General features: G+C 67.5%; 2 protein-coding genes across 11 annotated transcripts; one reads left to right on the top strand and one right to left on the bottom strand.

The window, feature by feature from the left end:
* Positions 1-2,376: 2,376 nt before the first annotated feature.
* Positions 2,377-18,100, bottom strand: ADORA2A (adenosine A2a receptor). Of its 10 annotated transcripts, none has more exons than XM_043901170.1 (4): positions 18,032-18,071; positions 16,642-16,701; positions 9,980-10,551; positions 2,377-3,982 (listed from the first exon to the last, which is right to left on the bottom strand). In XM_043901170.1, exons 3-4 carry the CDS (start codon positions 10,303-10,305, stop codon positions 3,118-3,120), a joined length of 1,191 nt encoding a protein of 396 aa, XP_043757105.1. In that variant the 5' UTR covers positions 10,306-10,551; positions 16,642-16,701; positions 18,032-18,071; the 3' UTR covers positions 2,377-3,117. The 10 variants fall into 10 exon arrangements, with proteins under 10 accessions (XP_043757105.1, XP_043757100.1, XP_043757098.1 ...); XM_043901165.1 differs by having other exon boundaries at positions 16,642-16,736; positions 18,032-18,048; XM_043901163.1 differs by lacking the exon at positions 18,032-18,071 and adding an exon at positions 17,560-17,695.
* Positions 15,268-21,074, top strand: LOC122695676 (basic proline-rich protein-like). Its single transcript, XM_043905788.1, has 7 exons — positions 15,268-15,535; positions 17,242-18,561; positions 18,685-18,869; positions 19,066-19,286; positions 19,618-19,727; positions 20,076-20,544; positions 20,846-21,074. The coding sequence occupies exons 1-7, from the start codon at positions 15,268-15,270 to the stop codon at positions 21,072-21,074; spliced, it is 2,802 nt and encodes a 933-aa protein (XP_043761723.1).
* The last annotated feature ends 631 nt before the right edge of the window (positions 21,075-21,705 follow it).

The raw sequence follows: 21,705 nt of genomic DNA, 5'->3' as shown, positions 1-21,705 counted from the left end.
GGACCGGCCACGCTGGGGGCGTGCGTGCGTGATGGGCCAGGAGGTGTTCTCGGCCCGGAGCGCCTTCCCGACGCGCCTTCCCTGAGGGCCTGGTGTCGAGGCCGGCCGCGCCGGGCTGTTCCTCCCGCCCATGCCGCTGGCTTCGACCAGCCCCCGAGTTCCTGTTTCTCCATCCCAGTTGAGAAGGCCCGCTTCCAGCTCTGGGGTCCCATGCCCAGCCCGGTGGGCCGCGGGGTGGCCTCTCGTCTCCTCTCACTTCCCAGGCCGCCCTCATCCCGGCGCTGCCGGGGTCTGTCTCCAGAGCTTGCCCGCCCCCCCCCCACCCCGTTGGTACATGCATATCTGGGGCTGGCCCACCCGCCCCCCACAGCAGGCTCCCGGGAACCCAGCTGTTTTAGCAAGAGAAAGGGGCCTTACTACAAACAAGGGAGCCTTGCAGAGGTAGGTTTTTCAGGGGAAAGGGGGCCCGCCTCTCATGGGGCAAGTGAAGCGCCAGGACACAGCCTGAGCCGGGCCTCTGCTCACAGGCTTCCCTGGGAACCCTGACGACACTCACCACAGAAAGGGCTGGACTCTGATAGAGCCCCGTGCCTGGACAGGCTTGCCGAGGCCTGCTGCCTACCCCCGGCCCCGGGAAAGGCCAGGACAGGCCCGAGGGGCCCCGGGCTTCGAGCAGCCCCGACGTGGCCCCCAGCCGCTTGGCCCAGGGCCGGCAGGCCTCCGCAGCCCCAGGGCTGAGCCGGGCCTCACGGCTCGCTGGTGCTGCTGTCGGGGTGACTTTGCTTATGTACGTGAACGTTACGTACGTTCGTGTGCACACACGTGTATGTGTCTTATACAGCCAGGGCGTGACACACGCGTCCGTCTGTGTCTGTGTACACGCACATACAAGCGGGCTCCCAGTGGGAGCCTGCACAGGCGTGTGTGGTGAAAGGGCGCGGGGCCCTCTGGGGACCCAGGGGAGCAGGGTCACGTCGCCCCGGGACTGCCCCTGCGAGGGCCCGGGGCTCAGTCGTACCTGAAACGTCTCGAGGCCCGGCTCTGTTCCTCCCCAGCCCAAACCTTTGCTCCCCCGAGGCCTCAGCTAAAGGCTGGAGGGACAAGCTTTCTTCTTTTGGCCTTTGTGGGTCTCTCCGTGGCCTCCCCCCCAACTTGGTCAGGAGGATTCAGCCTTTGTGCTCTTGGCCGCCTCAGGCCCCAAGCCGACCACCATTCCGCCCCCTGCCCGCAACCAGCACAGGCCAGCGTGGACGGGGCGGGGGCGGCCGGCGTGGGTGGGGTGGACCGCGCGTTGGTCTCTGCGGTTCCGGTCCTGGCTGTCCGAGAGCGCTCCTGGGAACCGCCGCCGTCCGCGTCCACCCACGTCTCTGCGGCAGGGGCTCGGGGGTCGTCCTGCGTCTCCTCTCTGTAGCCAGCCCGGAGGACCTCTGATGGGTGGGGCCGTGAGATACTGCCGACGCGAGCCCAGCCTGGTTGGGGTCCTCACACACACATCTGTTCAGTAGGAGCGGAGATGAGCAGTGCAACCCAGGGAGCAGGGAAAAAGGGGAGCGGGCGGCTATCAGGTCTCATGTCTTCAGCAGAGCGGTGGGAACATGGCGTGATTTCCTAGTTTCCCGTTTGGTTGAAATAGCTCATCCAGGTTTTGGACTTCACGGTCAGACAAACCTGGGGTTTTTAGTTCACGTCTGCTGTTTACAAGCTGGGGGCTGGGAGGGTGCTGAGCCTCTCGGTTCAGAGGCGGTCTGCTCTCTCTGCTGTCCCGGCGCCTGTCCTCCCGGGGCTGCGTGAGGGTCCCCTGCAGCTTCTCCTGTTCCGTCTGGGCCTTGAGTGTGCCTCTGAGACTCGAGTCATGGCCTGGCTTTCCCTGGGGCAGCCTGCTCTTCCCGGCTGCCCCCCATCCCTCGCTCCAGGCTTCTCCAGAACAGAAGGGGGGGCACCTGCTCCTTGGTGGAGGGGGGCAGGGCCCAGAGACAGTGTCAGAGCAGGAAACCCCCCCTGGTGGGAGCGGGGGGTGGGGGATGGCTCCAGGGGAAGGCAGTGTAGTCTCTATCCACACCCCCCATCGATGCCAGATTCCTGTGGCCACAGGGAGGGGGCGAAGAGGGCTGCAAGGGTGTCAGGGAGGCAGTAGCCTGCTCCCCACACTGAGGGGGTCCGGGGGGCGCCTCCTTCCTTTGGGGGTGCACATGGACGTGTGGATTTTGCTGCAAGCAGACAGCCTGCTCCCTGGGAAGAGGGGCGCCCTGGAGCCCACCGCGGCCCCAGGCAGACAGGCAGGCCGGCCGTCTACCTCACAGCTGCAACACACACCATAGGCGTGTGGTAGGCCTGACTGTGGACAGGGGAAGGAACTCAGACACCATTCTCACCGGACAAGCTTAAAACACAATGTGGCTCATTTTTATTTTATCTCAGAAAAAAAACAACAAAATAATATTCCCTTCAGAAGGCAAGGCAGTCAGAGAGGGCCTCTGCCTGGGCGGCTCGGAGCCACCTAGACTCACCCCTACTGGCCAGCCCTGACTGCCTCCCTGCACCCGTGCCCTGGTCCCCTCGGCTACCACCCCCGGCCTCGAAGTGGACGCGCGCGGCCGCTCAGGGCAGTGGCGGACGCCTGGGGCCAGGTTAGCAGCAGGACTGAAACAGAGCCAGCAGCCAGGGAGGGAAGGTAAAATAAAAAGGGTTTCCTCAGGCTTTCCTTTTCTCCTGGGGAAAAAAATACAACAGTCCAAGGCCACCACCAAGCGCAGCAGCTCTGAACCCTTGGAAAGCCTGGCGGGGCGGGGAGGAGGAGTGTGGCAGGGTGCCCTTTGGGGCCATTTCCCAGCCTCAGGCCAGCCGGCCTGCTCTACGGAGACTCGGCGGCACTTGGAGGTGTTTCAGGGGCTGGAGGCCGGCGCTGGCCTGGTGCGGGGCCGCCCCCGGGGGCTCCAGACCCTTCCTGCTGGGCCTCATGCTGCTCCAGCCGGCGGGGGGCTCACTCCTCGGTCCAAAGTGGGAACCGACCGCGAGAAAGGGGGTCTCCGCACATGCACTCTGCTCCCAGAGCCACTAGTCCTCCCAAGCGGGAGGAGAAAGTTCCTTCCCTCCCGAAGGGGCGGACTCGGCAGGTCCTCAGGATACTCCCGCTCCGCCCCGGGGGCCCCTGGGGCCAGAGGACTCTGGGCGCCCGCCCTGGAGCTGCACGTCCGGGAGGCGCGCGTCCCGCTGGGACCCGCTGAGCAGCGCCAGGGCGGGGCCGTCGGGCCGGGGGGCGCTGCCGTTGGCCCAGACGCCGCCGGGGGGGTGGCCGTTGAGGCGGAGACCCACGCGCTCCGCGTCGTGAGCCGCCAGGGCGCGGGCGCCGGGGCCGCCCGCCTTGCAGGGCTCGCGCCGCCGCCGCCGCCGCAGCACGTGAGTGCGCAGGATCCTGCGGAAGGTGTGGCGGAACTCGCGGATGCGGTAGGCGTAGATGAAGGGGTTGACCACCGAGTTTCCGTGCGACAGGACGATGGCCAGGTACATGAGCCAGGCCGGGGCGTGGCCGCACGAGGGGCAGAAGAAGGTGAAGCAGTTGATGACGTGCAGCGGCAGCCAGCACAGGGCGAAGAGCCCCACGATGATGGCCAGCGACTTGGCGGCGTGCACCTCCTTCTGCAGCGTGGACCGCGCCCGCTCGCCCGGCGGCGGCGGCTGGCTCTCCGTCTGCTTCAGCTGCCGCCGCGCCGCCAGAAAGATGCGCAGATAGACGCCCAGCATGAGCAGCAGCGGCACCAGCACGCAAGCGAAGAAGTTGTAGTAGACCATGTAGTCCATGGGCACCACGTCCTCGAAGAGACAGGCCACCTGGCCCTCCCTGCAGACCTGGGAGCCGTTCCGGCCCTCCTGCTGACTGCAGTTGTTCCAGCCCAGCATGGGGGTCAGGCCGATGGCGAAGGACAGCACCCAGCAGATGGCGATGATGCCCTTGGCCCGCGTGCCCGTCACCAAGCCGTTGTACCTGGGGAGAGGGGAGGGGCGTCAGAGAGGAGCCTGGGCACCCGGGTAGGAGGGGCCCCGCTCCAGCACCCGCCCCCCACCCCGCCCACCGGCTCAGAGGTCTTGGACCAGGCGCTTCCTGCCTCCCTGCCTGTGTCCTCTGATGCCTGCAGTCCTTGACTTGGTTTGGTTTGAAGGAACTAATGTGACTTGGGAAGGGGGAGGGGAGAAGTTATAACCTCCACGTCGATCTTAGGCGCCGCTAGAATGGATTTCCCTGGAGCGTGGGAATGGCCAGCAGGCTGCTCGCTGGCTGGGGACAGCACCTGCCAGATCCAGCCTGTCGGGGGGTCACACCTCCTGCGCTCCGTGCTGTCTGTTTCCTACTTGACCTGGGGGTCCCCAGAAGCCCCCCCCCCCCCGGGACAGGTAGCACAGGCGGGAAGGGGAAGGGTGGAGGTCCCAGGCCAGATGAGATACTCATCTCCCTCCCAAATCCACCCACAGCCCTCTGGAGAGAGACGAGGTCAGGATGTCTTAACATCTGCACAGCAGCCTCCACATTCAAGAGGACGCAGTTGCTCGAGATCGTAAGGTCCAGAGAGGAGACGTAACCTGGCCCGAGTCGCTCCTTACTCCGGAGGGCCGCACTCGGGGACAGGCCGGACCCACCAGCCCAGAAGCTGATGCCAACGAAAAGAGATGGCAGGGACTTCCCTAGTGGTCCCGTGGGTAGGACACCAAACTCCCAGCGCAGGGGACCTGGGTTCTATCCCCAGTCAGGAAACTAGATCCCACGTGCCACAGAGACCTCGAGTAGCCAAATAGATCAGTTTAAAAAAAAAGACGGCAGAGATTTTAAAGAACAGGCAGTCAAAAAAACTCATCTCCCAGACTGAGGAGGGCGACCTCAGTGTTCCGATGGATGACCTGCGCTTCAGGGGTTGGGTTCCCCAACACCTCTACCAGTAAACCCCACCCATCCTTTTAAAGCTCAGGTCAGCTATCTTCCCAGAGGAGTATCAAGCTCAACGAATCCCACCCAAGCTGGGCTCCCAAGGCTGGGGGCCCCGTGGATCCTGAGTCCATCTCTGCATGACCATCACTGAGACAGGACGGAATAGGTGTCGAGGAGAAACACGCTTCCCTTAATCCAGGGTTAGAAGTTTCCACAGAAACCAGCTCAAGGGGCAGCAGACACGGGGGGCCTGCAGGTCACGAAGGGGCGAGGCAGGCGGGCTGCCGGCTGTCATGGAGTGTGCGGGAGGCCCCAGACACCGCTCAGCCACCCCCGCGCCCCCCACCGCGACACACGCCTGCCCCGCGCTGCAGGATCTCGGGGGCCGGGAGACGGCTGTTCTGGGTAAAATCACCATGGGTTAAATTTTGTCAGCTGATTCACATTAAGGAAAAGAGAAAACCTGGTGGCCTCTGACCTCTCATCTAACCATTCATTCTCTAGGTGGGGAAACTGAGACGCCAGGAGAGGCGTGGCCTTGCCGTAGACATTCCAGGAGTCCAGAGGCTACTCGGGCCAAGGCGAGTCTGTCAGTTCTGAACCCAAACAGTGCCCGAGCAGGACCCCTCTCTCCCGAGCTCTGGGGCCCCAGTCACTGCGGGCTTGGGTGCCTCTGGCAGGAAGAGGTCATGGGCTTGCCCAGTTCGCCCAAGCCACAGAAAGTCTACACCGTCCTATTTCCGGTTCTGGAGCTTCAAATGTAAGGTCAGAGGTTTTTTTTCCCCCCCATTTAATTCTTACGTAGCATTTGCTGTGTGCTAGACACTGTTTCTAGTGCTCCGCAAACAGCAATTTATATAATCTCATTGAGTAGGAGGCGATTTTAATGCTGACATTTTTCTGAAGAAAAGCATACCCCTCTCTGGGTTCTAGCGCTGGTGTGTTCCTGTTTAGCCACGTTCTGTCACTCTGAGCCTCAGTTTCCTCGTCTGCAAAACGGGACTCAGAACGCAAGGCCTGGAGCACTGTCCCGTGAGGGCAGAACCGAGATCGGGGGTGGAAACCGCAGGCAGGTGGGTTCAGGGTGAGGGAGCTGTTCACAGGAGACACGGGCCGCCTCAGGCAGGAGTGAGCCTCCTGTCATTGGAGGCAATCAAGCAGAGGCCAGCCTTCTCACCTGCAGTCCCAGCGCGCAGCTGCTGAGGGAGACGAGGCTTACTGACATTCCCCGAGTGAACCCGGGGCCCAGCATGACGGCTGCTGGGAACACGGCTAAAGAGCCCGTGCCATCCAGCTGTCTCCATGCAGACGAGGAAACCCAGGAGAGGAAGTCGGCCGCTGCAGGCTGTGAAGGAAGCCCCTCCTGGGGACAGGAGCAGACACGGGTGGCACGCGTCTGGGCAGAGGATGTCTGGAGGAGGCCCGGCCTCGCCCTCCCGGAAGGCAGCGGGGCAGGGGGCAAGGGCCCAGCTCCTCACCGGGCTTGCTTCTCTGCCTTTTGATGTTTTAATACGTGCAGTTCTTATTTAAGGACCGCCCAGACAGATTAATCTTGTTACTCAAAAGAAAGCCTCTTAGGCCGAGAGCCCTGGACCCAGGCTCCCAGGGGACCGGGTCAACATTTGGGCTCAAATGGGGCGCCACGGCCACGCCCCAGCCTGGCCCAGCGGCAGCCCCCGGGCTGTGTCTGTGACCGAGGCGGTCTCGTCCTGCCCCGCGGGGCCTCAGACAGCCTGCCTGCCGCGCGGGGGTGTGCCCAAGTCAGCCAGCGCTGCGCAGTCCTGGGGGCCCATCTCTCCCACTGGGGGCTACCCTGTGACCCATCACACCGCCCCATCTCTCCCACTGGGGGCTTACCCTGTGACCCATCATACTGCCCAGTTCTCGGTGGGACTCAGTGCCAATCTGCCCTTCAGTCAGGAGAAAGCAGAGCTCTCCCCAGTCATCCAAAGGCGCCGTGGCCCGCAGCTGAAACCCACCCTCCCTCCCAGGTGCGGGCAGGCCTGAGCCGCCTCACAAGCCCCGTGGGCCATGCACCTGTCCCCTCTCCCTGCCCAGGGCCCGTCCGCAGGCTCCTTCCTTCCCCGGGGCGTCTGTCCAGGCGGGACCCCCGTTACACCTGCCCCCCAACACCAGCTCGCATCCCGGTGCACCCGCAGCAGGCTCGGTGTCATGCCCTGCAGGGAGCGCTGTCTCCATCTCCCACTCAGAAGCCAGGGCGCTTGGGTCTGCCCTCTGGGGCAATCCAGCACCCAGGCCAGGACTCTGCAGCCCCACGGGGAGGCTGCTCCCCGGGTCTGGAGAGAGCAGTCGCCAGGGGCTGACGAGAGAGGAGGGAGGTGGCCCTGAAGTGCCCCCAGGAGTCTGTCCGCTGGGGACGCGGAGCACGCCCGTCCCCACCTCTGGGCAGGCTCTGCCTTCGCTCAGCAGGGCCCATGCACACGGGAGGCGCATGGACATCTTTCTGAAGCTGCACTATTTTTTTAAAGAGAAATTAACGGTGAATGGTGCGGGCCTGGGGACGGGCACCTTAGAGCATCGTCAGAGGCTGGACTTCAGAGCAGCCAGCGGGCCTCCTGAGCAGAGCAGGAAACAGCACACGGGCCGGGCTGGCTTCCGCTGGAGGGGGCAGGGACGAGCGTCCCGAGCCGGGCAGCGGCCCCAGAGCTGCCAGGAGCTCCAGGTCCCACCTGCCTCTGTCTCGTCCCCCTCACGCCCGGCCTGTTCTCGGGCGCCCCAGCAGACAGCGTCCCACGCCTTGTCCCCCGGCCCTGGCGTCCCAGGGTCAGGAGACACTTTTCCTTCGGAGCAGCTGCTGCCATCCTCCTGAGCAACAGGAGGGTCACAGCCGCCGGAGGCCATGTCGCCGGCCGGGGATGAGCGGAGACGTGAGCTCACATCCTCTGGCGGTGGTGGTGCCCGGCCCCGGAGGGACGAACATCACCTCCACCGTCAGCCCACGGCTGCCTGACCCGGGAGCCAGGCCGGCCCCTCCAGAGCCCTGCCTCATGGAGCTCAGATGGCTGAGGTCGGGGTGGGACTAGGCCCCATTCCTGAAGGTCACAGGGCCCGGGAGGCAGGCAGGGCTGAGGAGGGGTGGCCAGGCCCACAGCTCTGAGCCTCCAGCAGCTTCAGAAAGGCCTGAATCCCCATCCACCCTCCTGCCATCCTCCCACAGGGCCCCACCACGCCAGTCCACTCACTGGGCCCTCAAAACACCTTTGTGAGCATCAAGGGCTAGAGACCCGGCCCCTGGAACCGATGAAAAACGGGCCCAGAGAGGGGCAGCGGACTCCCCACCATCACACAGCGCGGGCCACCCACTTGCACCAGGGAGGGAGGCTGGGACTTCTGAGTCTCAGAGAAGAGACAAGAAAAAGAAGCCATGGGCCTCTCTGTTGCGATCAGCAGCCCTGATCGCCCCAAGACCTGCTGTCCCTTGCTTGAATCAGGGCCACAGCAGCCCTGGCCTGGAAGGGGACGTCAGTCAGACCAACCTCTGTGTCCTGGACCAGCCTGGACTCCAGCCTGCCATTCAGGCTGGTCCAAGGTTAGGGCCGGGGTCGCCTTTCCTTCTGACGAGGGTCCTAGGCTCTCGCGGGACGCAGGCGTCTGCTGTCCCCCAAGAGCCCCGGGGGCAGTAACGGCTGCCTGACCAGGCAGCCGGCGGCAGGCGTGCTCCTTCCCAGACCCGGTCCTGCCATGCTGCCAGCTTGCAGCGTGGCCCCAGGGGCTGACGCTTCCGTTGCTTTCCCACCCACATGATGAGAGCAAATGATCTCTAAGCGTGCCCTCGGGTTCCACACGCACCCTTTCCACTTGCTCATCAAGCATCTGCCCCATGCCAGCCGGGGTGCCCTCAGCCCAGCATGGGGCTGCTCCGGAAGTAGGCGCCACCTGTGCGCATTCACCACCTTCCTCGGGCCTGCCGCCATGGAACGGAGGGGCAGGGAGGCAGGGCCGAAGCCCCCTGAGTCGGGGGGCTTCGGCCCTGCCTCCCTCAGGGGTGGGGTGGGGAGGGACGCACTTCCTAGCCCGGCCAGGGTGGTGATGGTGTGGGTGGAGGCTGCATTTCAGTGAACTCAGCCTCGGAGAGAGTCTTTGTTTCCACAGCACTTGCCTGAAGTCATTTCACAAGTTTCACCAGGAAAACCCCACCGGGGCGGAGAGCACCCAGTGACTGAGAAACACAATTTGCATAGAGGTCCAAGTGACTCACAGGCATCAGGCCAAGTCACTTCCCCTCGGGGTCATTTCCCTAACTGCAAGCTGCAGGCTGGCCCAGAGGGGCTGGAAGAAGGCGGCTTCCAGCAGGGCCCTGTGGTTTCCCGTGGGGCCCGCCCCACCCCAGCATCAGCTGCGTGAGGGGAGGCTCAGATGCAGCCACCCCAGGCTTGGACACACGGGTCACCAGGAGCTGCAGCATGGCAGCCTCTCCCAGGTAGCCCCGGGGGTACCAGCCTGGCCCAGCCCACGGCGATCAGCCGGCGGCGCACAGCTGCTGGCCAGCCAAGCCCTGGGCAGCCCTGCGGCCCCGTCCCCGCTCACACACACACCAGACCAAACCCTGACCCCCGAGTTCACCCTGACCCCGGGTTCACCCTGACCCCCGAGTTCACCCTGACCCCGGGTTCACCCTGACCCCCGAGTTCACCCTGATCCCGGGTTCACCCTGACCCCCGAGTTCACCCTGACCCCCGACTTCACCCTGACCCCGGGTTCACCCTGACCCCCGAGTTCACCCTGACCCCGGGTTCACCCTGATCCCGGGTTCACCCTGACCCTGGTTCACCCTGACCCCGAGTTCACCCTGACCCTGGTTCACCCTGACCCCCGAGTTCCCCCTGACCCCTGGTTCACCATGACCCCCGAGTTCACGCTGACCCTGGTTCACCCTGACCCCGAGTTCACCCTGACCCTGGTTCACCATGACCCCCGAGTTCCCCCTGACCCTGGTTCGCCCTGACCCCCGAGTTCACCCTGACCCCTGGTTCACCCTGACCCCCGGCACAGCCCCTCACGGGTGCGGCCCTGCACGAGGCACCCCAGAGCAGGACTCACCGGAGCGGGATTCTGATGGCGATGTATCGGTCAATGGCGATGGCCAGCAGGCTGAAGATGGAGCTCTGCGTGAGCACCAGGACGAAGCAGGCGAAGAAGAGGCAGCTGTGGCAGGCGGCGCAGAAGCCGGTGCTCAGGGTCACGGCGAAGGGGATGGCGAGCACCCCCACGGCGATGTCGGCCGCCGCCAGCGACGCCACGAAGTAGTTGGTGACATTCTGCAGGTTGCTGTTGAGCCACACGGCCCAGCACACCAGCACGTTGCCCAGGATGGCCAGCACGGCGATGGCCAGCTCCACCGCGATGTACACCGCGAAGCCGGGCATGGCGCGCGCGGAGGCCGGCGGGCGGGCTCAGCGAGGACGCGGGCCGCGCCAGCGCTCGGTCCATAGCTGCGGCGCGGCCGGCGCCGCCCAGGCCCCGAGCCCCTTCTCCGCAGGAGCCGGGGTGACCCTGCCGTCGGTCGGGGGCTCCCCCAGCACTCTTCACCGCCCACGGGGCGTCTCCAGAAGGCAGGCCCCCTCCAGGCGCTCCGGCGGCATCTCTCAGCTCTGCTTCAGGTCCTGAGACCCCTGCCAAGAGAGAAAGCTCGTGAGCAGCTGGACCTCGAGGCACGGCCGGAGATACCCGGGCAGCCGCCCGCCCCCCGGCCCCCGCCAGGCAGGCACCGGCCCGAGGACGACCCACCGTGCCCCGGCCCTCCTGGAAGGCGGGGGTCAGGTCAGCCCGAGTCTTCTCCCAGAGAAACCAAGACCTCGCAGAGGTGAGTCGCTTCTGTGGTACCCCCCCTCCCCGCCCCGGGCTCAGCTCGCTTCTCGAGGCTTCTGTGGCAGCCCCGCCACCCCTCCCCTGGAAGCCCCTGGGTCTGCCGGGACCACCCTCCTTGCTCAGCCGGCTGGCTCCATCCTTGAGAGCCGGGAGCTGCCCAGAGGCCCCGCGCGCTCCCACCGCTGGGCGCCCCACTGGGAGTGCAGCCTTGGTGCTGGAGCGCTCGGAGGGGGCCCGCCCCCCAGCAGCCCCCGCCCGCTGCTGCGCGTCTGGGCGGGGCGCTCCTCAGCCCCGCCCGCTGCCTCCTCCCACGCCCGCTCCCAGCCGGCTCCTCCGCCCGCGGGGGTGCTCGGCCCGGACTCGAAGGCACCGGCAACTGATGTACCTGTCCGGGCCTCGGTTTCCCCACTGACACAGCGGGGAGGCTGGACCCCCGTGATTCTATGAGCAGAAAACGAACACGCGTGAAACAGCCCCCCGCCCCGAGTCAAAATATCCTGGTGTCAAGAATCCGGGACAGCACTCTGCAGAAGCAGGCCGCCTCCCAGGGACCCCCTGAGCTGGTGGAACGTCCCCGCTCCCCCCGCCACTCCGAGGCCTCTCTCCGCCGCCTCTGCTTCCCGGTCATATTCCCTTGTGCCGCCCGGCAGGGTCCCCCGTGCCAAGTCCACCCTCCTCCCGCCCAGAGCTCCCCTGCCGGGGCTCCAGGTGCGCACGGCCAGTGGTGGCCGCGGGCCACGGGGACAGGAAGCCGGAAGGTGCCCGCAGTGGGCTGGGGGCTGCCCCGCCCTCTCTCCTTGAGGCCGCGAGGGATCAGATGGACAGGCCACCTTGGGAGAAGGCTGCTCGTGGCCCCTGGCTGCATTCAGAGGGCCGGTCCCCTCACCCGGTCCAGGAGGTGCTGTGCCGCTGCGACAGAGGACCCCCCAGCTTCCTTCTGACTGCCCCCAGCTTCCAGCGGTTGCAGCCGGCGGTGGGCACCCCATGACACAGAGCAGGAGAGAGGAGGCGGGGCCCCCGACAAACCGAGGGGTCCCTGCAGCCTGCGGGGTCTCCCAGCCGCCAGGAACAAGTCCTACCGAGCCCCTGTTGCCCAGACGGCACGTGCTGGCCAGTGGCTCACAGCACTGGCCGGCAGCAGAGGTGGGCCGCCCCGGGCCACGCGGTGTCCCTTGCTGCTCCCCCTGGGGCGCCTGACCGCTGAAGCCCCGCCCCCAGGTCTCTCCGTCCTCCCACCGCAGCGAAGGGGCCGGCTCCCCTCTGGGGGGCCTCCCGGGTCCAGTGCCGGCCTGGGGACCTGTGTCCCCCCACCAGTGAGCCGCCGGCCTCCTGCCGACCCCCTGCCATCCTTCTTGCCCTGCCTCAGCCCCTCCCAGGGAAGCTGCGTTGGCAGTGCGTGGCCCACACTGGAAGCCTGACTCTGCCGGGACCACCTCCCAGACCAAGGGCCCCGGGGCCGGCTGACCCAGGCCGGTACCACGTTTCTGGGGAGCTGAAGCTGGACTGTCTGGGCCCACCGCCTGGAGCCCCAGTGATGGGGGAACACAGCCCGCACCTGTGTGTGGATGTTGGCTGACCCCACGAGAGCCACGATGCTTGGCCCAGAAGGGCCTCAGGACCAAGGCCAAGCCCTCTGGTGACCACCTCCTGGGACCTCTAATCTGCAGGGCGTCCCCATCACCTTCTGCACCCGGGGCGTCCAGGCCTCACGGCACTTGGAGCCAAGCTGGAGCCGCCCTCCTGCTGTCCACCGGTGGCCGGGGGCGCCCTCCCGTCCAGGTCCGCTCTCGCAGAGCCAGCGCGCCCCTGCGCCCCGGGCTCCCGTCTGCCTCCCGCAGCTGCGAGCACAGCCCCGGCCACACAGATCACCGGGCGTCGGCCAGACCCAGCCCTCCAGCGCCCAGCAGAGCACGCGAGGGGCGCCCGGGGCAGGCGGGCTGGAGGCGGCCGCAGCATCCCGGCCGTCAGACCGCTAGTCAGCCTGGGCCCTTTGCCGGACTTTGCTGGGTATCAGTGCTCCCGTGATGGCCAGTTTCAAGCTGCTCCTGTGTCACTGACAGGAACCGGGAATCAATGCGCACAGCTCGGGAGAACCAGGCTCCAGCCCCCCCGCTGACCACCCAGACCTGTGTCCCCCCGCCGGGACCACCCCCCGGGCTCCACCCCAGAGCCCAGGCTCCGCGGGCCTGCTGGGGAGCTCAGGAAAGGAGGCTGCAGGGGCCTAGGGGCCCCCATGAGCCTTACTGGGGAAATGCCCATGGAAAACAGCAGCAAGGAGGCTTCCTGGGGCCTTGGGCACCTCCCCGTAGCCCCGCCTCCGGAGGCTTCCCAGAGCCACAGGAAGGTCAGAGGCCCCAGGGCCCAGACCCAGATCTGGCAACTTCCTATCCCTCTTTGTTGGCCCTCGTTAATCCTCGAGTCATCTGTCGCTAGCCAGGAGGGGCAATTAAGTATTAATGATGCAGTATTTCCTCGTGATTGTCGCCGGCCAGGGACAGAGCAGAGGGCAGAAGCCATCCACGGCAGGCCAGAGTCACGTGCCAGGGAAGCAGCATGCTGAGCCTGGGGAGGGCAGCCCCACGGGGTTCCCCAGCAGACAGGCTCCATCCAGCCTTCCTCCTCACCCTCACCAGCCTGGCCGCTCGGATTAAAACCTCTGTGTAATCACAACCCACACGCTTCCCAGCTCCTGGTCCGTCCCACCGGCGAGGCTTTGTGTACACACACCCAGATGGCGGGCGGCCCCCCAGGGCCTGCTGGACGGAGCGCCTGGCAGCGAGCACACAGCTCCCTACACCCGCCCCTGAGGACCGCGCAGGCCGGGATACCGCCTGGCCTGTCGCAGCCACGCCGGGCCTCTTCCCGGGCTCCAGAGCCCCAGCCTGAGACCCCTCCACCAACTTCTCAGCAAGTGTTTCCGAGAACTTGACCCCATGCCCAGCAGCACCCCGCCTGCCGGAGCCCAGGGAGCCTGGTACCAGCCGCTGCCCGGCCTGAGCCCACAGCCGGGGTCCTAAGGCGCTGTGGTCCCGGGAGGCCGTCCCGAGAGCTGCCACTCACCCTGGTGTGCGGGTCACGCCCCACCTCCAAGACCTCAGGTCCACTCAGGCTGCAAAGCGCAGTTTCAAAGCACAGGAAGAAAACTAAGGGTGAGAAAGATGAGCAACCGGTGGCCACAACACAGGCTGATTCATTCCAAAAGAGACGGAGGCAATCCAGTAACCGAAACGATGATCAAAGGTACTTAGGGTCTTCAGAGCAAGAAAGGAAAGGCATCCCTAAAGAAGAACAAGAATCCCTGGCAGCGCTGAGAAGGTCGGGCAGACACCAGCCAGAAATGAAACCGTGGAAGCGAAGCGCAGAGGGGCCGCGAGGCACACAGCACGGCGTGCGCACGAGCTGAGAGCATCAGGGGCGTGAGCACACACCAAGAATCGTCGCCCAGGCCTCACAGAGCAGGCAGTCGAGAGCCTGAAGGTGGCAACGCCGACATCTGTCTCACGGAGGGGGCTTGGTGGGCAGCAAGAGTGGGAGAGACAGCTGGGCAGCTGGGTTCTCTCCAACTGCGAGCCCCTCGCTGGCCTTTGGGGGGCCCCAAGTCTGGGCATGAGCCTCCCCCAAGCCCCCAGGGTCCTGGGACCCGCCAGGCCCCTCTCCAAACCCACCAGCAGAGCAGTGACTCCAGCGCTGCCTGGAGGAGCCGCGGGGCCTCTTCCCTCCGGCCCTGCAGGGCTGCCAGCCCGAGGAACTCGGCACGGCCAGTCCCCAAGTGGGCGCCGGCCAGTGATCCCTCCCCCAGGGCCCCCGGGGGTGCAGCCGCTGCTCTCGGAACCTGAGGGCAGGATGTGGGCAGGGGCAGGGCTGAGGGCGCTCCCTGCACTGGTCCCCGCCCCACGGGCCCTCCCCACAGCAGGCCCTGGGGCTACATAAAGGGCCCGTCTCCCTGCTGGGGGCCTCGGGCCACCTCCCTGTCCCCTGGTGTCCAGGCCAGACGCCGGACAGGCTGCGGGCCCGGCCCCCAGCCTCAGATGGCACCCCTTGGCCACCTCCCCTGACACCCCGCTCCAAGGGGCCACTCCTCACACAGGGCCCTGAGTGCCCACTCCTCCAGCCCACGCTCCGAGACCTGAGCCAGGGGTGTCATCCCTGGGGGGTCTCGGCTCCCAGACCCCTTCCAGGTGAATCTTCAACTGGCAGGACCAGCTCCTGTGCTTGAAGAGGGCAAGGTGGGGGGGTGCTTTCCAAATGACGACAGACTGTAGGGGGCCCGGCGTGGGAGCTGGCGGGGGCTGGCCGGCTCCAGGGGCAGTGCCTGGGGCTCTCGGAGGCGTCCACACGGGGGGTGGGGGAGGCAGACCCCCTTCCGGGCCCAAGGCATGGAGAGGTGCTGACGCAGCTCTGTGGGTGGATGGGGGTGGGTGGGCCAGAGTGGCTGGCTCCCTGACCCCTCAGTGGCCCCGCATGCCCGCCTGGGGTTTGCAGAGGCTACTGAGGGGCCAGAGGTGAACCCTCCTGCGAAGATGGGCAGACCTGGGGGCATCAGCGTGGAAACCACCGCCCTGCCGGGGGCAGGGAGGCACCGGGCGGCCCCTGCCTGCCTCTGCCTCGCACACCCCAAGGCCATCTCTCTTCCCGGGGATGGACGGCTGGACCGACGGGGGCGGCAACTGAGGTTGGAGCTGCAGGACCCTCCCTGCTCAGCAGGTTTTCACACGCCCTTCCTGCAGGAGTGGGTGCGGGCTGGAACCGTCTGGAAGAGCGCTCCGGGGACAGGCACGGCTCAGGCATGTCAGGGAAGGCTCGGGGGGCCTGGAAAGCTGGAGCACCCTGCCTCCCCGACCCCCACCCCCTCTGCCCCTAGAGGGAGGGCAGCCCCCCTCCACCCAGCCCCTCCCACACCCTGTCAGGATCCTGTGGCTTCCACGCCCAGGGGGCCCTCCCATGACTGGGGGAGGGTATGGGGGGACCCCGGCCACTTCCCTCCCAGCCCTGCCCGGGAGGGGAGCAGTCTCCCAGGAGAGCTTCTCCCAGCATCGCAGCTCCGAGCTTCTGCCGTCCCTTCAACTTCCAGGGCAAACCCTCCTGGGGCCGCCTGCACTCCCCAGGCCCAAGAGCTGGAGCTCATCCTTCTGAAGCTGAGCTTCAGAAGGGGTCTCCTCGGGGTCGCCGAACACACACACCGCCTGGAACATCTTTTCAAGTCAGCCTTCAAGCCCTTGCCTGCCCTCTGGCCCTGCTGCCCTGGACTCTCACGGGTGCAGAGATTTCAGCAGACAGCAGCGCCCATAAGACCAGTCCCAGCTCACAGAGGCAGGGGTCTCGGGAGTCAGGCAGGTTAGATGGAACGAGAGCGGCTGGCAGCTTTCACATCAGTGCTGTGAGCCCCGGGGCCACGGCCCTGCATGGTGGACGCTGCCTCGGGGGCCCCGCAGTTTGCAGGGTGCGATGCCCGGGAGCCAGCACCTGCTCCCCACCCGCCGCTTGTCCACCTGGCCCTCTGCTGACAGTGGTCTCTTGTGATGAGAGACCTTGGGGCTCTGGGTCTCTTGGGGTTCCCCAGCCCCGCAAGCCTAACAGCCTCTCCCCAGGGCTTCCCAGCTCAAGCACAGGCCCCAATCTGTCCACCCCCCCGACAGCCCCGAACCTGAAGCCCTGAGCACACCATCCCGCGTGTTTCACAGGATGAGAAGGCAGATTGGCCGGGGCAGGAAGCCCAGTGAGTGGATCCAGACCAGAACATTTGGATGTTCAGGCCTCGCAATCCGGCTGCCCCTGAAGCCACCCACGGCCCCCGTGAGCTGCGGACTCCTAGGGGGCAGACTGGGGGACGTCTGGGGACCTGCACGTTCCAGGCCCATGTGAGAAAGGAAGCGTGCAAGCCCACACACACTCACCTGGCCAAAGTCCTGTCTCCCGTCGGCCGTGTGTGGGGAGTCCTCCACTTTCCCGAAGCACTGAAGAGGGAGGCCGGGTCAGCCCAGAATACGGTCTGCTCTAAGGGGACGGGCCAGTGGTCCAAGAGACATCCGGGACCTGGGAGAGCCCGGGGACCTCCAAAGGACCCGGGTGGAGCGAGGAGGAGCGGACACCCTGGGATGGGGCCTGGCCCGGGGGGCAGAGCCTCTCCAGCCCACCCTAGGAGGAGGAGCCCCCGACACCACCCCACCTGCCCGGCCTGCTGTGCGCCCAAGAACTGTCCATGGCAGGCCCTGGGCCAGACACGGGGCGGGGGGTGGGGGGGGCAGCCCAGCTGGGCTTGGCGGTGAGGAGGGGCAGCCTGGGATCCCCGCGGGAAAAGGGCACAGATCCCGCGGGTGGACGCAGGCTCGGGGCGCCTGAAATGGGGAAGGGGAGCCGGCTCAGGGAGCCAGCCCCGCCGTCCCCCAGGGGTCAGCTGCGTCCAGAGAAAAGGGGGTGGGGACACGCCCTCCGCTCCCAGCTTCTCTCCTCTCCCCCGCGGAGCCCTCGGCCCCCGCCTTCCTCCCATTGTGCAGTCGGGGAAATTGAAGTCTACCGCGCGGTGGCCGCGCCCCAGTGCAGACATCACCGCTCGCTGGCCCGGGCCAGCACCCCCACCCATCCCCTGGGCACCCGAAGCCAAGCCCCTCGAGGGCCGCCACCGTTCCCGCCAGTCCCGCCTCGGCTCAGGGCGGCCCCAGCGGGCCTTCAGAACGGTCCCCACCCCGGCCTCCCCCGGGGCGGGCCCCCGAGGCCGGTTCCCGCCACCAGCGCCCACCGGACGCGCCCGCTCTCGGCCGGCGCTCAGCTCCGTTCCTCGCCGCGCCCTAGGCGCTCGGACGCCGTCCGCTCACCCAGCCTCCCCGGGACGCCGGGACGCTTAGGCGCTCCGCCGGTGGAAGTCCCGGCCCGCGGGGGCCGCCCGCCCCGCTCCGGCCGGCCTCTGCGCCCCCCGAGGGCTCGGCGAGGGCCCGGAGCCCGGGCGCACCGCGCCGCCCCCGCCCCTGCCGCCGGGGTCGCGCGCTCTAGCCCCTTCTCCTCGCCGCCTGCCCTGCGCGCCTTCCGGTCCAGCCCGGGGACGGTCCGGAGGAGTCCGCGCAGCGCCCCCGACCGCGCTGGGGAGCCGGCGGCGCGCCCCAGCCGCCCCCGCGCCCGCCGTTCCCGCCGCCGGCGGGGCGCGGACCCCAGCCCTCGAACCGGCTGTCGGAGCGGCGGGAAGAGACACAACGGCCGCGCGCCTGAAGGAGAGGGCCTGCGCCGCCCGCGCTCCCGGCCCGATGACCCTGGCCGCCCACCTGCGACCCCAGACCCGGGGCCCCCACTGACCTGCTGCTCGAGAGCCGGCGCCCGCGGTCTCGGCGTCGCTGGGGCTCCGACTCCGCCCGCGGGCGCCCCCCGCCGGCGACTTCCAGCCCCACGCGGTCCGCGCCCCGCCCCGCCGCCCGCCCGCCCGCCCCGCCGTGCGCGGAGCCTGGGGTGCCTCGTGCGGCGGCTCGTGCCCCCCGCGCGCCCTCCACGCTCCCGGCTCCCGCGTCCGCTCAGGCCACCTGCCTCGTCCCCTCCGACGATTCTCTCGGCCCGGGGCGCAGGCCCGCACTCGCTCCCCTCCTGCGCGAAGCCCCGGGGCGCGCCAGCCCCCGGTCACCGTGTCGCCAACGGGAAGTGCCCTGTGCCTGGTGTCCTCGGCCCTTTCCACGGCGCCCGCTCCGGAAGGAGAAAGCTTAGCCTCAAACCAGGGTCCTGGGGCTGGTCCCCAGCCTTGCCCCGCTTCCCGAGTCTGGCCGGCAGTGCGCTGGTCCAAGATTGGCCTCTAAGAAGCCGCCCCCATTCCAGTGACCCCTCTGAGCCCTCCCCAGGTCAGGTCCTTCCCCCTCCCCAACTTCTCTGAGCAAAAGGAGGAGGAGTCACCTTCGGCCTCCTCGACCCCCTGGGATCTCAGACTCTTCGCCCTGGGAGTCCTTCATCTGCCCGCCTCACAGATCCAGGGTTGTGTGATTCCGAATGGGAACGCCCCACGTCCATCCGTCTCCAGCTCAGCCACTCAAGGGGACCCCCCTTCCACCCTGACTCTGGACAGACACGGGGCCACCCAAGTTCTGAGCACAGCAGGACAAGCCGCTCTGAGGCCGGGGTGTCGCTGCCAAACGTTCGCAGGAACCCCAGGGTGGGGGCGCTGTTTGTTGGCCCCCTGGGTGGGGGCCGGGTTGGCGGAGCAGCTGTCTCTGCAGCAAGCCCACAGGCTCAGGGGAAGCGCTGGAGGGAAGCGGGGGGCTCCTCCGTGCGGGAGTGCAGCCTTCCCAGTTCATCCCCAGCCCCATTCGGCCAGCGGGGACCCCGTTCCCATCTCCGCTGATGTCCAGTGGCCCCCTCCCCGGGCACAGGAGGGGTGCTGGGAAGCAGGATGGGACCCTGAGACCTCGCGGGGAGAGGCGCGGGAGCGCGTCCCCGTGACCCCGCCCCCGGCTCAGCCCCCCGCCCCACCCCCAGCCCCGCCCTGGTCCAGCTCAGCTGGCTCCCTCTCCCCCGCCCATGCACTCACCTCCCCTGCTGGCTTTGGGGGGCCCCTTGCCTCACCTGTAGAGTAGGGCTGTTGTCTTTCTGTCCTGCTGCCCCTGGAGCTGTCAGACCACGAAGGACCACCCTCCAGGCCCTCGGCTTCCCTCCCTGGCTTCTAGGCCTTCCTGAGGGACAAACTCCTACAGGGGGACAAAACCCTTCCCATGGGCCCGAATTCACTCAAATCCTCACTCGACAGACATCCAGGGAGTTGCCTGAGTCGCCTGGGGCCCAGATGGGTCGGCGGGGTTCATAAGGCGGGGACCACACTCAGCTGACCCCGGGTCACGCTCACCCCCAAGCGTGGGTCCCAGTTTCCTTCCGGGGCCCAAACCTTCCTGCCCAAACTTCCGCAGGTGTGGCCCGGCCCCAGCCAGTGCCCAGGGGCTGAAGCCAGCCCCGTGGGCCAGAGGGCCAAAGCCCTCGGATTTCACCCGCGGGGCCCAGAGGGAAGCCCTTCCTCTGCGTGGGTGTCCCAGGCCTGGGGTAGCCGTGTCCTCGAGACGGGGGCACTTGGCTGGGCCAGCGGGACTCCAGCCCTAGAGCCAGCTCCCCAGGCGCTGGAACCCACCTGCCCTGGAAACACAGGGTCCGCAGCCTCCTGGCAGAGGCAGGAGGGGTGGGGGTCTGCCCCAGAGGTCCTGTGTCATCTGCCACGAGCTCTGAGTCCAATGAAGCCTCTGCCCAGAGTGGGCAGGAGGCAGGCAGAGGGGCTCTTCAGCAGTCCTCGCTGCCTGCCACCGTGGGCCTCGAGCGTGCTCCTCCAGGTCCGGGCCAGGCCGGGGGAGCCCCGCGAGCCCATGGCCGCACCCAGGTGATGGGGGTGGGGTGCCCAGCAGGCCCCTCGTGGGCCGTGGCATTCCTGCCCAGCCCCGCGCCAGCCTGTGGAAGCTGTGGGCACCCACCCTTCCTTCCGTCCGGGCCCAGCTGCTCAGGCCAGGCGGGGTCCAGCTGGGCTCCCCCCCCAGCCCACTCCCACAGGCTGTGTCCCCGTCCAGGATGCACCTGCGTAGCCTCTGGCCCCCAGCTGGGCCGGCTCTGGGGCCGCACCAGGAGCGGAAGGCCAGACATGGGGTGAAGCACCCCAAGGGTGCTGTGGCCAGGGTCCCAAGAGCTGCCAGGCCGCCCCGAGTGCCCGCCAAGTCCTCCCCTGCGAGGGGGAGGCTCTGGAAATGTGGAGGCGGGGGCATCGCGGGGCTGCAGCTCAGGCTCCCAGGCCCTGAACAGACACGGGAGGCGGCTGCAGGCCCCGGCCCCGGCCCCGGCCAGGCCCAACCCAGGAGGTGAGCGCTCCGGGAATGCTGTGCCTCTGGCGGATCTGGGCGCATCCCTGTGGGCGGCTCGGGCACTGCCCACAACAGCGGTCAGGTTATCAAAGGCGCCCACCCCCCCAGGAGCTCCCCACGGCGCTTCACGGGGGGCAGAGCCCATGGGGGCCCTTCCTGGGCCTACCCTGTTGCAGAGGCGGTCCCTCCCGGGAGATGGACGCAGACCTGGGGGGCGACCAGGTGTCCCCGCATCCTGCCTGATGGGTGCTGGTAACTTGTGGCCCCAGGCCCCTCCCTGGCCCTCCTGGTCTGCCAGCCGAGGCTCCAGACCTCATGGTGGCTCCCTCCTTGGAACCCCGACCACCCTGGATACAGACGACGCAGACGCCGCCATCCGGGGGCCCCAGTGCCCTGGGCCCTGGGCCTGGCACAGCCCGCAGGCAGAGCCCCCCACACTGCCCCCACAGCCCCCCAGTTCCTGGCACTTCCTCCGCACCCCAAGCGGGGGAGGTCTCGGAGCCAGGAAGCCTGGAGCCCCGTCCTGACGCCGTCAGCGCTTTCCCAGCGACCTGGGCCCCCGACAGAACCTGGGGCCTGCAGGCTCAGAGCCCCCACTGAGGGGCCCCCTTAGACAACCAGGCCTCCCCGAGCCCGGGACGCCCCCCACCTCCCAGCCCCGCGGAGGCGGCCGGCACAGCAGCAGGAGGGTGTCTGCCCCTCGCTGCCCGGGGTCCGGAGTGGTGCCTCCCTCCTGCTGCCTCAAGCAGGGCCCAGGTGCAGCGCAGAGCCTCTGGCCGCCGTGGGACAGCCTCCGGCAGGGCAGCAGCAGAGGGGGCTCTGAGCATCCCCGGACAAGGCCCTGACCCGGGGAGGGGGTCACAGACCCGGCAGGGGCGCTCACGTCGCCCCGCACCAACGGGATCGCGCCGTGTGTCAGGTGACGTGGCTGGGCCGTGGGGTCAGTCCCTCTACACGAGGAAGAAAGGCTGACTGCTTGGGCGCTGTGATGAGTAGAGGTGGCTGGTTTTTCTTTATAATTTTATGTATTCTCAAGATTATCTCTGAGATATACTTTTACAATCACCCACCAAGCCTCAAGGGGCCCTCCTCCAGCAGAGCAGCACCTGCCCGGGCCGTGCCTCCCGCCACGCAGGCAGACGGCCGGCCCCCCAACAC

The sequence above is a fragment of the Cervus elaphus genome, chromosome 5, assembly GCF_910594005.1.
Source record: "Cervus elaphus chromosome 5, mCerEla1.1, whole genome shotgun sequence".
Lineage (NCBI taxonomy): Eukaryota > Metazoa > Chordata > Mammalia > Artiodactyla > Cervidae > Cervus > Cervus elaphus.
Note: the sequence above shows the minus strand (reverse complement) of the source record. Positions and strands in the feature narration are given on the sequence as shown.